General features: G+C 52.0%; 1 protein-coding gene across 2 annotated transcripts; it reads right to left on the minus strand.

The window, feature by feature from the left end:
- Positions 1 to 220: 220 nt before the first annotated feature.
- On the minus strand, positions 221 to 14,223 carry RINL (Ras and Rab interactor like). Of its 2 annotated transcripts, none has more exons than XM_088027597.1 (11): positions 14,157 to 14,223; positions 13,021 to 13,109; positions 12,661 to 12,820; positions 11,096 to 11,198; positions 10,721 to 10,793; positions 10,570 to 10,634; positions 10,152 to 10,301; positions 9,635 to 10,060; positions 8,956 to 9,273; positions 8,562 to 8,693; positions 221 to 492 (listed from the first exon to the last, which is right to left on the minus strand). In XM_088027597.1, the coding sequence occupies exons 2-11, from the start codon at positions 13,068 to 13,070 to the stop codon at positions 461 to 463; spliced, it is 1,509 nt and encodes a 502-aa protein (XP_087883723.1). In that variant the 5' UTR covers positions 13,071 to 13,109; positions 14,157 to 14,223; the 3' UTR covers positions 221 to 460. The 2 variants fall into 2 exon arrangements, with proteins under 2 accessions (XP_087883723.1, XP_027946471.1); XM_028090670.1 differs by lacking the exon at positions 221 to 492 and adding an exon at positions 7,537 to 8,402.
- Between the last annotated feature and the right edge of the window lie 249 nt (positions 14,224 to 14,472).

Below are 14,472 nucleotides of genomic sequence, written 5' to 3' on the forward strand. Positions count from 1 at the left end.
CGCATGGGGCCACCCCTCCCCACATAGAGGTCGATGGCCAACTGGAGAGTTTCCCTGCAGATGTCCCTTTCCCAAGGCCCATTTCTTCGGTCTCCTGGCTGATTCGTTAATTGTCGGTTTGTGAACGGCCCCGTACACAGAGGACAAGGAGAGACCAAAGAAAGAGGCAGACCACTCCAGATTGGTAGGTGCCTGGTTTAATAAGCAAGGGAACGCACTTACAAGGGTTATCTTGGGCGCCGCAAGATGAGTAGTTCTCCCCATCCACCCACCAGCATCTTAAAGTTTATATAGGCCTTAACTGGGTCTTCTATACCAGCCAGATGGCCTCCACAACACCTTGCTCTAGCAAGGCTATGTCCTCGGGACGGCTCCCACTGTGGGAACGGTGGGCAGAAGTACATTCCAGGGTCAGGCGAGGGAGTGAGGCGCCTCTCATCGCCTGAGTCCAGCTCGTGGGTCAACCGGCGGTCACATCCTCCTGGTGACCTCCTAAAAACAGGCATGCAAGCCACAAAGCATTAGCTATTATCATGTTGGGGTAGCCAGAGAATACACAGGCAAAACACACAGTGCTCCTCAATGGGTGTTATGTGGTGGCTCATTATTGATGTGGGAAACAAGGCAAAAGAAAAAAAATTACATTTCCTTACTACTTATAGCCCATCGACGAGTCCTTGAAACAGGCAGAGTGACCTTCCTCTAGAAGCCCAGCTGCCTTGATGTTAATACTTCGCTAAGGGCAAAAGGCAATCTGAGTTTAACATTATCCCAAACCCCCGGGATCCTATTAATCTCTCTCTCTCTCTCTCTCTTTTTTTTTTAAATATTTTATTCATTTATTTGAGAGAGAGAGAGAGAGATAATGAGAGAGGGCATGCGCAGGGAGGAGAAGGAGAAGCAGACTCCCCAAAGAGCAAGGAGCCCAAAGAGGGACTTGATCCTAGGACCCAGAGATCATGACCTGAACTGAAGGCAGACGCTTCACCGACTGAGCCACCCAGGTGCCCCTCTTTTTTTTTTTTTTTTTTTTTTTAGTCTCCTTTAACACATAAAAATACATATAAAAATTCTTTTGGAAATTTCCTTTATCTCTACCCCTCAAGATATATGTTGGCAGTCATCCTCCAAGCATATGACCCACCGATATACATCTGAAGGATCTCATGACTTGAGTTTTTATTAAACAGTAATAAATAACATTTTCCTAGCAATAGCTAGCCCTCTCAGGGTCCTGGAAACCTTGTTTCCAAAATACCTTGGAGGTCTGTGCTATCCCTAACCCCCTCCCAACTTGAAAGTATATAATGGGCCATTCCTCATGACCCCAGTGCAGTTCTTTCTGCCCATGGGTCCTGGCCCCGTGCTTTTATAAAACAACCTTTTTGCACCAAAGACATCTCAAGAATTCTTGCCTCCTCACTGTTCCCGGTGCCTGCTGGGCACGCACCCACCACAGGGCCTTTGCCTGGCTTTTCTCTGCCTGGAACATCCTCCCCAGATGAGTGCCTGTGACCCTCACCTCTGGCAAGGTTTTGCTCAGGTGTCACCCTCTGTGTGACTACTCAAAAAGTATAACCTCTCTTCCTGTTTTATTTTTAATCTGATACTATATATATCAATGGTTCTCAGCAGCAACTTGTTAAAAACACAAATTCTAAAAATAAATCCTGGCACATAAGGGCAAATGATTTTTTTTAAAGATTTATTTATTTATTTATTTGAGAGAGAGAGAGAGAGAGAGAGAGAGAGAGAGCATGAGCGGGAGGGGCAGAGGGAGAGGGAAAGAGAATCCCAAGCAGACTCCATGCTAAGTGGGGAGCTCAAAGTGGGGCTTTGATCTCAAGACCCTGAGATCACCACCCAGGCGGAAACCAAGAGTCGATCACTTAACCGACTGTGCCACCCAGGCACCCCCTAAGGTCAAATGAGTTTTGACAAGGGTGCTCAGCTCATTCAATGGGAAAAGGACAGTCTTTTAAACAGATGGTGCTGGGAAAACGAATGAATATCCACATGCAAAAGAGTCCAGTAGGATCCTTATGCAACACCATATACAAAAGTGAACCTAAACTGAATCAAAGACCTAACTGTAAGAAGTCATACTACAAGACCCTTAGAGAAAACACAGGGGAAAAGCTTCGTGACATAGGATTTGGCAATGATTTCTTGGATATGACACCAAAAGAACAGGCAACAAAAGAAAAACTAAATCGGACTACATCAAAGTGAAAAACGTGGGATGCCCAGCTGGCTCAGTCGGAAGAGCATGAGACTCTTGATCTCAGGGTTGTGAGTTCAAGCCCCATGTTGGGTGTAGAGATTACTTAAAATCTTAAAAATAAAATAAAATAAAATAAATAAAATTTCCTTCCGGCTGCCATGTGGGCAGGGATTGGAGGGGATTTCCTGGACCGGAAGCCAGGAGGCAGTGGAGGCTGGGGTGGACCAGGATGGGGCCAGGGATGGGGAAAGTCAGGGGGGCATGAGAGGGGAGAGGGAGGTATGTAGGATGGGATCATGAGGCCCCACTATTAATGGGTACTAGAAGGAGGAGCAGGTTTGGGGGAGGTGCTGTGGCCAGTTTGGGACACCATGGGAGTGGGGCCATGAGAGGAGGCGTCCAGCACAAAGCCCAGCGCTCCAGAGTGAACAAGATGGTGGGTGTGACCCCATAGTCTTTAACCAGCGATAGCCTAAACGTCCACCTTTTACATTTTACTTCCCCATACTTTGCCAACATATCCATGCATCACTCGTGTACTTAGCTACTGGGTAGTTTTCTTGAAATCAACTCAGATTTTTTTTTTTAAATTCAACACATTTTTTAAACAGGAAATGTCAGGGTCACCTGGGTGGCTCAGTAGATTGCCTGCCTCCGGCTCAGGTCACGGTCCCAGGGTCCTGGGATCGAGCCCCATGTCGGGCTCCTTGCTCAGTGGGGAGTCAGCTTCTTCCTCTCCTGCTGCCCCTCCCTCCTGCTCATGTGCTCTTTCTCTCTCTCAAATAAATAAATAAATAAATAAATAATCTTAAAAAAAAAACAAAACAAAAACCAACCACCAGGAAATGTCATTTCATTCTAGGAGGTGGAAAACCAGTACTACCTGCCATAAAGAGAATACAGTAGTAGGAATAAATCCAGTGACTCAGCAAGAACCAAGAAGAGATGCTATAAGCATTGGGTGAAAGGTTGTTGGGGACAGGTTCTTCACAGGGTCCCAGGGTACCACCCACAGATGACATCATAATTCAGAGGGGGAGAAATCCGGCAGTCACTTCCCATTACGGGCAGAATTGTTTTTTTTTTTTTAAGATTTTATTTATTTATTCATGAGAGAGAGAGAGAGAGAGAGAGAGAGAGAGGCAGAGGGAGAAGCAGGCTCCCAAGGAGCAGGGAGCCCGATGTGGGACTCGATCCCAGGACCCTGGGATCATGACCTGAGCCGAAGGCAGACGCTTAACCATCTGAGCCACCCAGGCGCCCTGGGCAGAATTGTGACCCTCCCCTCCAAATTCATATTTTGAAGTCCCAATCCCCAGTTCCTCAGAATGTGATTGTGTTTGGAGCAAGGGCCTTTAAAGAGGTGATTAAGTTAGGGGCTCCTGGGTGACCCAGTCCGTGAAGCACCTGTCTTTGACTCAGGTCATGATCCTGGGGTCCTGGGATCGAGACCTGCATGGGGCGGGAGTGGGGGGGGGTCCCTGCACAGCAGGGGAGTCTGCTTTTTCTTCTCCCCCCCTACCCCCCCAACTCATTCTCTCTCTGGCTCTCCCTCTCATTCAAATACATAAGTAAAATCTTTTTTTTAACGATTTTATTTATTTATTTGACACAGAGAGACAGACAGCTACAGAGGGGACACAAGCAGGGGGAGTGGGAGAGGGAGAAGCAGGCTTCCCGCGGAGCAAGGAGCCCGATGCGGGGCTCGATCCCAGGACCCCGGGATCATGACCTGAGCTGAAGGCAGACGCTTTAGCCGGCTGAGCCACCCAGGTGCCCCAAATAAATAAATAAAATCTTAAAAAAAAAGGTGATTAAGTTAAAATGAAGTCATATGGGTGGCCCAGTGCACTATGAGTGGTGTCCTCATAGGAAGAGATTGGCAACTAATGTAACATTGTGTGTCAACTATACTTCAATTTAACAAATAAATAAGTAAATAAATACATTAAAATTTTAAAAAGAGGAGACTAGGACACAGACAGGGACAAAGGGAAGGCCATGTGAAGACAAAAGGAGAAAATGGCCATCTACTAGCCAAGGAGAGAAGCCTCGGAGGAAACCAAACCCGCCAAGGCCTTGATCTTGGACTTCCAGCCTCCAGAACTGTGAGAAACCAAATTTCTGTGCTTTAACCACCCCATCTGGGCTTTTCTGTTATGGCACCTTGATCCAACTAATACAGTCTTTAACTCCACAGGCACAGTTAGCATTGCCGATCACGCCCCCCCCCCCGCCCCCCGGATGGGATGTACTGGGAAGGACACAATGTCCGCCTACAGGGTATACTGCCCTTAACTGCAGGACTGGAATCTAATAATGAGGAAATCCAGAAACTGGGACTGCCCACGAGACATACCCATCCAGAATATAAAGAACTTAGGGCACCTGGGTAGCTCAGTAGGCGCTTAACCGACTGAGCCACCCAGGCGCCCCGAGGACATACTGCTTAGTGAAATAAGCCCGTTCACCAAGAGACTATATGATTCCACTTAAATGAGATATCTAAGAATCATGAAAACCATGAAAAATAAAGTAGAATGGGCGCCTGGGTGGCTCAGATGGTTAAGTGTCTGCCTTCGGCTCAGGTCATGATCCCAGGGTCCTGGGATCGAGTCCCGCATCGGGCTCCCTGCTCAGTGGGGAGCCTGCTTCTCCCTCCGCTTCTCTCTCTCTCTCTGTCTCTCATGAATAAATAAATAAAATCTTTAAAAAAAAAAAAGAAAAATAAAGTAGAATGGTGGTTGCCAGGGGCTGGGGAAGGGGAAAGGGGAGTTGTGGTTGATGGGCACGGTTTCAGATTTACAAGACAAAGACATCTGTTACACAACAACGTACACATAGTTAACACTATTATAACACAACAATGTGAATATAGTCAACACTATTATAACTCTAGTTAACACCTAAAAATAGTTAAGAGGGTAAATTTGGTATTATATGATTTTTACTACAATTATAAAAAACACATATGTACATAAATGCATAATAAATAGGGGCGTCTGGGTGGCTCAGTCAGTTAAGCGTCTGCCTTCGGCTCAGGTCATGATCCCAGGGTCCTGGGATCGAGTTCCGCATCGGGCTCCCTGCTCCGCGGGGAGCCTGCTTCTCCCCATGCCCGCTTGTGTTCTGTCAAATAAGTAAATAAAATCTTTTGAAAAAATGCATAATAACTGAACATGATGAAATTCTTGGTGCCCTGCTTGCCCTGAAGGTTCTTGAAAGAGGAGATGGTCCCCTCACGTCTGCGGGGATCCAGCTACCCTACCCAGTTCTGTCTGAACATAAGACGAGAGGCCACATCCTGTAGTCTCCCCCATCCCTGCTTCCTCCTTCACTGCCCGATGCAGCCATTTTGAGCTTTTTGGTTTTTAAAAACAATTGCAAAAAACTCTCTTCTGGCACATTTTTTTAGGTGACGTCTAAAACGACCGAATTTTGATCATTATGAAATGCAAAATGTAAAATGTAAAATTGTAATGGCAATACATTCTCTGTGAAATGGATTGAGGGGATTTTCCTACTTTTCTAGTTAATTCCTATATCAGGAGATCCATGTCCTTTGTTGCTAGAGTGAGATTGGGTTGGATATTAATTCTACTCCATTTTTTTTTCTTAAGTGCTGAGTAACTGTTAAGTTTCCTGTGGTTGCTGTGACAAATGACTACAGACTCAGTGGCTTAAGACGACAGAAATTTCTTCTCCTACAGTTCTTGGGGCCAGAAGTCTGAAACTGGTATCACTAGGGTGAAATCAAGGTGTGGACAGGGCCCCCTCCTTCCGGAGGTGCTAGGAGAGCATCCGGTCTGTGCCTCTCCCAGCATCTGGTAGCTGACTGCTTTTTTTAAAAATAAGATTTATTTATTTTTATTTGAGAGAGAGAGAGAGAACTTGTGCATGCGAGCTCCGGAGCAGGAGGAGCAGAGGGAGAGGGAGAGAGAATCTCAAGCCGACTCCACACTGAGCGCAGAACCTGACGCGAGGCTCGATCTCTCCACCCTGAGATCACAACCTGAGCGGAAACCAAGAGTCTGAAACTTAACTGACTGCGCCACCCAGGTGCCCCTGATGGCTTTCCTTGGCTTGTGATCACCAACTCTCCAACCTTCAAGGCCGGCACCTTCAAATCTTTCTCTGCTTGTCTTCATATCATCTTCTGTTTGTGTCAAATCTCCCTCTGCCTTCCTTCTATAGGAACACGTGTGATGCATTTAGAGCCCCCCCCGATAACCCAGAATAGTCTCCCCATTTTAAGATCCTTAATTTAATACCGTCTGCAAAGACCCTTTTCCAAATAAGGTAGTGTTCATGGATTTCAGAGATTAGGACTTGGGATATCTGTTAGGCAGCCATTTTCAGCCTACCATTTGGCATTGAACCATTCAGCAAGTATCTATTGAACACCTAATGGGTGCTAGGCATTTGGCTAGGCACTGAGAATAGAGCTATGCACAAGACAGAGATCCCTAGCCTCCTGAAGCTGACAATCTAAGGCCGCACTGTCCAGCATGGTAGTTCCAAGCCCTGTGTGGCTATTGAGCGCTTGAAATGTGACTGGTCCCACCTGAGATGTCAAATATAAAATACACACTGGATTTTGAATATTTTGCACACAAGCAAAAAAGATTGTTAAATAGTACAATAATTTTTGGATTTTTTAAAAAGATTTTTGGGGGGGTGGGGCGCCTGGGTGGCTCAGTCGTTAAGTGTCTGCCTTCGGCTCGGGTCATGACCCCAGGGTCCTGGGATTGAGACCCGCATCGCGTTCCCTGCTCGGCGGGAAGCCCGCTTCTCCCTCTCCCACTCCCCCTGCTTGTGTTCCCTCTCTCACTGTGTCTCTCTCTGTCAAATAAATAAAATCTTAAAAAAAAAGATTTTTTTTTTTTTTAATTTTTAAGTAATCTCTACATCCAACGTGGTGCTCAAGCTCACAGCCCTGAGATCAAGAGTCGCATGCTCCACCGACTGAACCAGCCAGGTGCCTTTAATTTTTGGATGTTGATTACATGTTGAAGTGATAACATTTAGGGGGACATATTGGGTTCAATCAGGTAGGCTATTAAAATTAATTTCACTTGTTTCTTTTTAGTTTTTTGTAATGGAGCTACTAAAATATTTAGAACTACATATATAGCTTGCGCTGTATTTCTGTTGGGCAACCTAAGGGGAGGGAGACCATGGACAAAAATTAACACAATAAATAAGTACATATTATACGGCATGCTAGGAAGTGATAATTTCTACGGAAAATAAAGTTCAGGGTAAGAGAGTATATTTGCTTCCTGTTGCTTCTATAACAAATTACCACAAACTTAGCAGGTCAAAAACCCCACAAATTTATTATCTTGCAGTTCTAAAGGTCAGAAGTTCAAAATAGCTCTTTGGGCCTAAAATCAAAGGCCGAGTCTTCCGGAAGTTCCAGGGGAAAATCCACTTTTTTTCAGCTTCTAGAGGGTGCCTCTACTTTGGCTCCTGGCCACATCACTCTGACCTCCGCTTGCAAAATCACATCTCTTTCTCTGACTCTGGTCCTCCTGCCTCCCTCTTGTAAGGACTGTGGAGGTTATATTGGGCCCCCAGGATGATCCAGAATAATCTCCCCAGGTCAAGATCCTTAATGTAGTCACATACGTAAAGTCCCTTTGACCATGTAAGGTAACATATTCACAGGTTCTGGGGATGGGTAAGGGGCCGTCTTGGGGGAACATTATTCTGCCCACCACGAGGAGGGGCAAACCGGAGTTGGGTCTGCTCCTGGGAACCCCTCCTCCTCCCTGCACCTAAGCCACCAGGGGTCAGAAGTTAGCGCCGACCTGGTGCCTCCAGAATGTTGCCTGAGGAGCCGGAGGGTTTGAGGCCCTTAATCATCACTGGTCTCTGGGCACAGGGTCTCTTGCCATGGTTCCTCAAAGGGCAGGCTGACCCGTGGGGAGGGGCAGGAGCCTGGGTCAAAAAGGCAATGGGTCCGGCGCTCCCCTCCACCCGCAGTCCGGGGGGACGGTCCCTTGCGCTCCGGCGTGGCCCTGTCTGTCCTGTCTGCGCTGCGTCCGCCTGCTGTGCCACTGGCGCAGGGAGGCGCGAGCCTCAGAGCTGAGCCCCCGGGGTGCGCGGCCCGCGTCAGGCTGGTAGTGAGCGATGTGGTACAGCGCCCCAAACCACGTGGTCAGGTAGTAGCCGGCTAGGGACAGGAAGGGGTGGTCAGTGCAGCTCTCGGGCTACCCTGGCCGCCCGAGGTCCCGCGGCAGTTTGTCCGCCTTCCCCCCTGCTGCGGGGGCGAGGCTGTGGGGCCCTGGGGCGCCCCCTGTTGGGTCCCGGCGTTTCTGGGGTGGGGACTCACCTTCTCCCCGCAGCTCCTCCGGATCCAACAGCTCCATGAGAAACTCCACGTCCAGCTGCGTCTCCCCAATGTGCGGACTCCAGATCAGTTCTTCCGTCAGCGCGGGCAGGAAGGCGTCGGCCCCCACGGGCTCTGGCGGAGCCGGAGGACAGGCTCTGAGGTGGATGGGGGGCGTGCAGGCACGTCCCTCCGATCCCCAGGACCACGGGCGCTGGCTGCCCTTCCACTTGTTGGGCGTGCAAACGCCTCCTGCCAGACCCCCAGGCCCGCGTAGACGCCTCGCGCTAGAGCGTACCACCCTCTCCCCTCGACGTGCACGCAGGCGCCTCCCACCCGGCTCCCGCCACCCTCAAGCTACCGCACATCCAGGTGGACGCAGGTAAACCTCCTTTACCTTGGCTCGCGGCCTGAGCCAGGCCCGCGTAAACGTCACTGCACACCGCCAGCAGCAGCGCCACCTTGCGGCGTGGGGCGCAGGCGGCGTGGAGGTGCGCCAGGCGCGCGTGGATGCGGCTCCGCAGGGCGGGGGCGGGGCCCTGCCCCTCGAGCCCCGCCCCGCGGAGTCCCGGAGGCCCCGCCCCCGCCCGCAGGGCTATTTGGCGCTGCTGCAGTCGCCGCAGTTCCTGGGCTCGGAGCGTGCGGAGTCGCGTCCACAGGGCAGGCTTCAGGGGCGCCAGCACCGCCCGGCACAAGGCCGCCTCCACCGCGGCGCCTGCGAGGGGTTGGGGCGGGTGAGCGGAGGGCCGCCGGGCTGACCCCCTCCCCGGGGCCGAGCGCCACCCTCAAGTGTAGACACGGGTGAGAGAACACGCGCGGAAGAGGGAGCCTGGGTGTGAGCACGCGCGTGGGAGAGGGAGTGCGGCTGTCACACGTGTGCGAGACGGAGCAGTGGCGAACGGAACAGGAGTTACTCTACGTAGGGAAAGGCGTGTGAGTGGCAAAGCAAACAGATGCGCAGGGATGGAGAGAAAGAAGCTGGGTGTGAACACACATGTAGGGCCAAAGGATGGCGCACGAGAACCCGAGTGGGTTCGGGAAATGGCCATAAGTTCTCTCCCCGCCCTCCTTATTACCAAGATGGTCGTCCTTCTGGGGAGCCCCAGGCCCCCTGCTCTCCAAAACGGCCCTGACATCGGGGTCCTTTGATAAGTGATCCTGGAGGTCAGTAAGGAGGTGCCGCACGTCCTGGAGCAGCTCTGTGGCCGGGTCCCCAGGCCTGTGGGGGCCTCCGGCATTTGAGGTGAGGCGCGCCCTAAGGCTCTGGAACTGCCTGCCCACGTAGCTGCCCCGGGCCCTGGCCAGAGCCTGGATGTGATGGGTGAGCACATCCTCGGGGCCAGGGCTGTTCTCTTCATCTTCGTAGTCGCCCTCGTTCTCGTGCTCGTCTTCCTTCTCTTTCTCCTCCGCCAGGCTGGCCAGAGCCGGCCCAGGATGGTGCACTTCTGGGCTGAGTGGGCCTTCAACCCAGGAGACCCGGTGCGGGGCAGGGTTCCTGGGGGCTGGGTGTGAGGAGAGAGTGGGGTCCCACAGAACAGCAACAGTAGCTCCCCCGTCCCCGAGGGGCCCAGGGCCCTGTCCAGCCCAGCTAACCTGAACTGGGTCTTTCTGCAGTTTCTGGAGCTGTCTCCGGGGGGATCTGCTCCATCCCCCACCCTCTGTGGGTCTCCAGGTAGAGCTTGTTCACCATGGACAGCACCCTCTCTGAGATGTTGAGGTGGACACTGCCAGTCTGGGGAGGACCTGGGGACCAGAATAACCGAGGTGTCCCAGATGTCCAAGGAGCCAACCCTGCTTCCTTCAGGGCACCGGGGGACTTAATTCCCAGCCCCATTACTGGTTTGGCCCCTGGCCCCTTGTCACTCAGGCCCAGGAGGCGAGCCTCCCACAGCTTCCCTCACCCCCATTTTATTCTCCCTCAAACCTGGTAGTCTGGTCCCTGAAAGCCCGTCCTGCCGGACCAAGGAGCCTGGAAAGTGGCTTCCCCCTCCCTTAGGGAACCATCCCTCACCTGTGTGTTGGTCTCCAGGCCTTAGAGTGGAAGGGGGCAAGAGCAGTGTTCTGGGCAAAACATCCCTGAGAAAAGATAAGGGGGAGCTGCAGTGTGGGTGGGGTGTCTTAGGGATGGATCGCCCATAGCCCTTTCAATGGGTGACCTGTACCTGCTGGCCGATAGGAAGGCCAGGAGACGGGGCAGGTCCGGCATGCAGAGGTTAGAATATTCCAGAGACACACCTGGGGGTAGGGGGCAACAAGGGGCAAGGAAGAAAAGTTGAGGGGTGGCAGCCTCATCTTCCCTGGGACTCTCTCTTCCTCCATCCTGTAATTCCCCCCCCCCCCCCGGAGTCCTTCAAGAGAGGGAAATTTCTACCCTTTGGAGTCCCCATCGTTTCCTGTGTCTTTATGTTTGCATCCCACTTATGGGATTGCCAAATAGCATTTGGTAATTAGCTTACCAAATAGCATTTGGGAGGTATTTGGGAAGCAAAGCTGATTAAATTTGCTGTGGGCTGGAATCTAGGGGGTAGGCTTCTCACCTCCAGGCAGCTTCTGGATCTGGTAGGTGTGGACTTCTCCTGGTGAAGCTCCTGTCCTCAACACCAGGACCTGGCTGGGGTCATGTCCTGTGACCAGGAAGCTCTGGGCAGGGACAGGGTGGAGTCAAAGGTCATCTTTTTTTTTTTTTTTAAGTTTTATTTAAGTAATCTCTACACGCAATGTGGGGCTCAAACTCATAATCCCGAGATCAAGAGTTGCCTGCTCTTTCAACTAAGCCAGCCAGGTACCCCGAGGCAAAGGTCATCTTGAAAGGGATTTGTGCAAATCTCTGTTACTTTTGCCTGCCCAGCATCCATTTCCCTTATTTTGGATTCCACACCCCAAACTTCCTTTAAGGAAACCCACTCCCTCCCTTCGTCCCTGCCAGTGGGACTAACTCCCTCCAAGCCCCAGGGATGGTCCCGTGACCTGATCTAGCCAATAGGATGACAGTACTTTTTCATCACGGTGATTGGTTGAGAGGTGGGCATGTGAATCAAGCCCAGCCAATGGAAATCTTCCACAAGATTTTTGCTGGAGGGGCGCCTGGGTGGCTCAGTCCGTTAAGTCGGCCTTCGGCTCAGGTCGTGATCCCAGGGTCCTGGGATCAAGCCTCGCATGGGGCTCCCTGCTCCGCGGGAAGCCTGCTTCTCCCTCTCCCACTCCCCCTGCTTGTGTTCCCTCTCTCGCTGTGTCTCTCTCTGTCAAATCAATCAATCAATCAATCAATCTTAAAAAAAAAAGATGTTTTGCTGGAGCTCTTTGGAAGGAAGCCTCTTTTTACACTGGAATTGCTAGGCTTGTGGGATGTGGCCGCGAGCTGGGGACAGCCACCTCTGCCACCACAGGGATAGAGCCCCCTTGTGAAGGAAGCTGTGTAGACCCGCTAGTTGCCTTGTCCAAGTCTATCCCTATTCCTTGCAGAACTGCAGCCTTGTTCTGGCCTAATCTGCCCAGCTGGAGAAGACGGATGATGTGTAGGCAGTGTTTCTCACCTCTGGGTTTATAACTCCCAGGTGAGCTTTAAAAAAATATTGCCGCCTGGGCCCCATATATTGTGAATCAATTGTGAAGGCTTTTGGTTTTCCTGGTGCAAATGGTGCTTCCTTTCTTTCTTCCTCCTTCCTGGAGTGCACACATGTGCTTGGACCTGGGGTGGCCACTGGGCAATCGTGAGGGGAGTCCAAGGGAATGGCAGAGAACCTGGCCTTGATGTCACTAGGGCTGCTGGACCAGAGTCTGTGGCTGCCTTTCTGGATGTGTCAGAAAGATAAATGCCTGTTTTACCTAAGCTACTGTAGAACAAGTGTTTGTTCCTTGGGTTTTCACAGTTGAAGCAAAGCCAAGAAATGGGATGAGGAGAAATTTTTAAGTTGTCTAATGCTCAGGGTCCGGACATTCCTGAAATTCCCTTCACTTCCGGATTTTTTAGTCTTTGGAATCGATAAGGAGCCTTTTTGGTTTGCCCGGTGTGTGGTGTTTGTCACTAGGAACCAGAGGAGTCCTGACTGATCCACGGTGTCCTGGGGAGGGTCAGAGAAGGTCCCTGGCTGTGAGTACTCACCCCCGGTGGCCACAGCTCAAGAAGGGCTTCTGCATCCTGAGTATCCAGCTCTGGGATCTGCCACACCCCCCACGTCCTCCATAGGCGAAGGAGTGGCTCTGGGGTCCCAAGGACCCCTATGGGGGTCTCACCTGCTCCATTCACCTGTGGTGGAACCCGTCTGGGACATTCGGGGTCCAGGAGACCAGGGGTTAGAGGTGGGCAGTTGGACACTGAGGTGGGGTCAAAGGTGCAGGAAGGGGCAGCCCAGGGATGAAATGGGATTCAGGGTCTTCTGAGGGGGGGGGGGTGGGCATTGGATGGAAGGGACTTCTGAAGCCAGGGGCAGGAGTTGGAGACCCCAGCCCCAGCAGCCCTCACCTCTCCCCGACGGTGGGGCCTGCAGAGGCCTCATCCTCTGGCTGGGCCATCCTCAGGATGCGGGAGGCCAGCAAGCCATGGTCTGGCCTCTGGCAGGAAGGAAGATAAGGCTCAAGGTGGCTCCAACCCAGCGGTAACAGTCAACGTATTTACAACCAATATAGCAGAAACCCTGACCAATGAGAATGGACCCAAGGCCCCTTGCTGTGGCAGGTGTTAATGCTTCAGTCCCCAGATGGTGGGGAGATCTGGGGATCCCACGAGGCAGGCCAGTGGGTCTTGGCGGGGAGGGGGGAAAGGGAGGACCCAGACTGACGGCTCTTTACCAAGTGGCACAGAAATATTTCAGCTTTTGACAACCAGTGCCGCCATAACACAGACACGGGCCAGTTGAATAACAGCTTTTGCCCAAACCCAGTGCCCGGACAGGTGCTCAGCCCACAGGAGACACACTCTGTCAATGTGACCTATCTTATACAACACCTTCCCCCTTCCCAGACCACAGGGGGGCCCCTCAAATATTCCCTCCCCCACATTTTATTAGAGACATTTTCAAACATCCAGCAAACCAGAATTTTACAGAGAACATCCTTATACCCGCTACCTAGATGTTACTGCTGGCATTTTCTTTTTTGCTTTATACCACATCTGTCCCTCTGTCCATCGGACCTCAACTCTTCAGCAGGTACGTAGTCCTAGCTAGCGTGGGTTATCACTCGAGGTGGGCATTTTTAAATATTTTCTCTGCGGCAGTGCCCGGAGTAGGACCCCTGGGTCCGTTCATCCGTGCACCTAACAAACACTTCGTAAGTACAGGCCCAGACTGGGTGCCCTGGGGAAACGGTGGTGGACAGAACAGGCCCCTGGCCTCAGGGGGTGGCGTAGGAGAGGGGTAACGAAGAGCTAAACAAATCCATCAGCCTGCTGACTAGAAACCCAGGGTTTTAGGCAGGGTGGGGACAGTGAGCAGGTGTCCTGTCCAGGGGAGAGCAGGAAGGAGGGGTGGGGGCGGAGAGGCTGATGCTCCCCTGGAGGGCCGGTGGTGCTGGGCAGGGTGGGATGGGCCAGCAGCCTGACACCAAAGGGAGGCAGTGGGGGGTGACGATGCCAGCCGCTAGGTCCCTGGGGACCCCTACCTGTTCTCCGAAGGGAGGCCTGGAGTAGCAGGAAGTGAAAGTGTTCCTCAGAGAGAGAGGAAGCTGGGCGGGCAGGGGGAAGAGGCGGGGCTGGGGGGGATAATCTGAAATCAACCTTCCTCTCTTGCGGGGGCTCAGGCCTTAGGTGACTGGGCTTTGGAGGAAGGAGCTCTGGCAGTCTGGGAGTGCGGGGGTAAGAGCTGCGGGGCTCTCTCGCAGACCCCCGAGTCCCCTGTCAGTACCCTCGGCTGTCTCCCACGAGAGCCTGGAGGTGTTCTGGTTCCTCTAGCCCCCTCCCTCCAGCTGCTTCTTTGTG

The sequence above is a fragment of the Eumetopias jubatus genome, unplaced genomic scaffold (assembly GCF_037043125.1).
Source record: "Eumetopias jubatus isolate StellerSeaLion01/CBP00866 unplaced genomic scaffold, mEumJub1_p1.0 scaffold_10, whole genome shotgun sequence".
In the NCBI taxonomy this organism is placed as follows: domain Eukaryota; kingdom Metazoa; phylum Chordata; class Mammalia; order Carnivora; family Otariidae; genus Eumetopias; species Eumetopias jubatus.

Coding starts and splice junctions, on each gene's coding strand:
- RINL (XM_028090670.1), bottom strand. CDS start 13,070: ATGGCCCAGCCAGAGGATGAGGCCTCTGCAGGCCCCACCGTCGGGGAG. Junction 10,794..11,095: donor GATCCAGAAGCTGCCTGGAG/GTGAGAAGCCTA, acceptor CCCTACCCCCAG/GTGTGTCTCTGGAATATTCT. Junction 9,274..9,634: donor CCAGAAGGACGACCATCTTG/GTAATAAGGAGG, acceptor AACCCCTCGCAG/GCGCCGCGGTGGAGGCGGCC.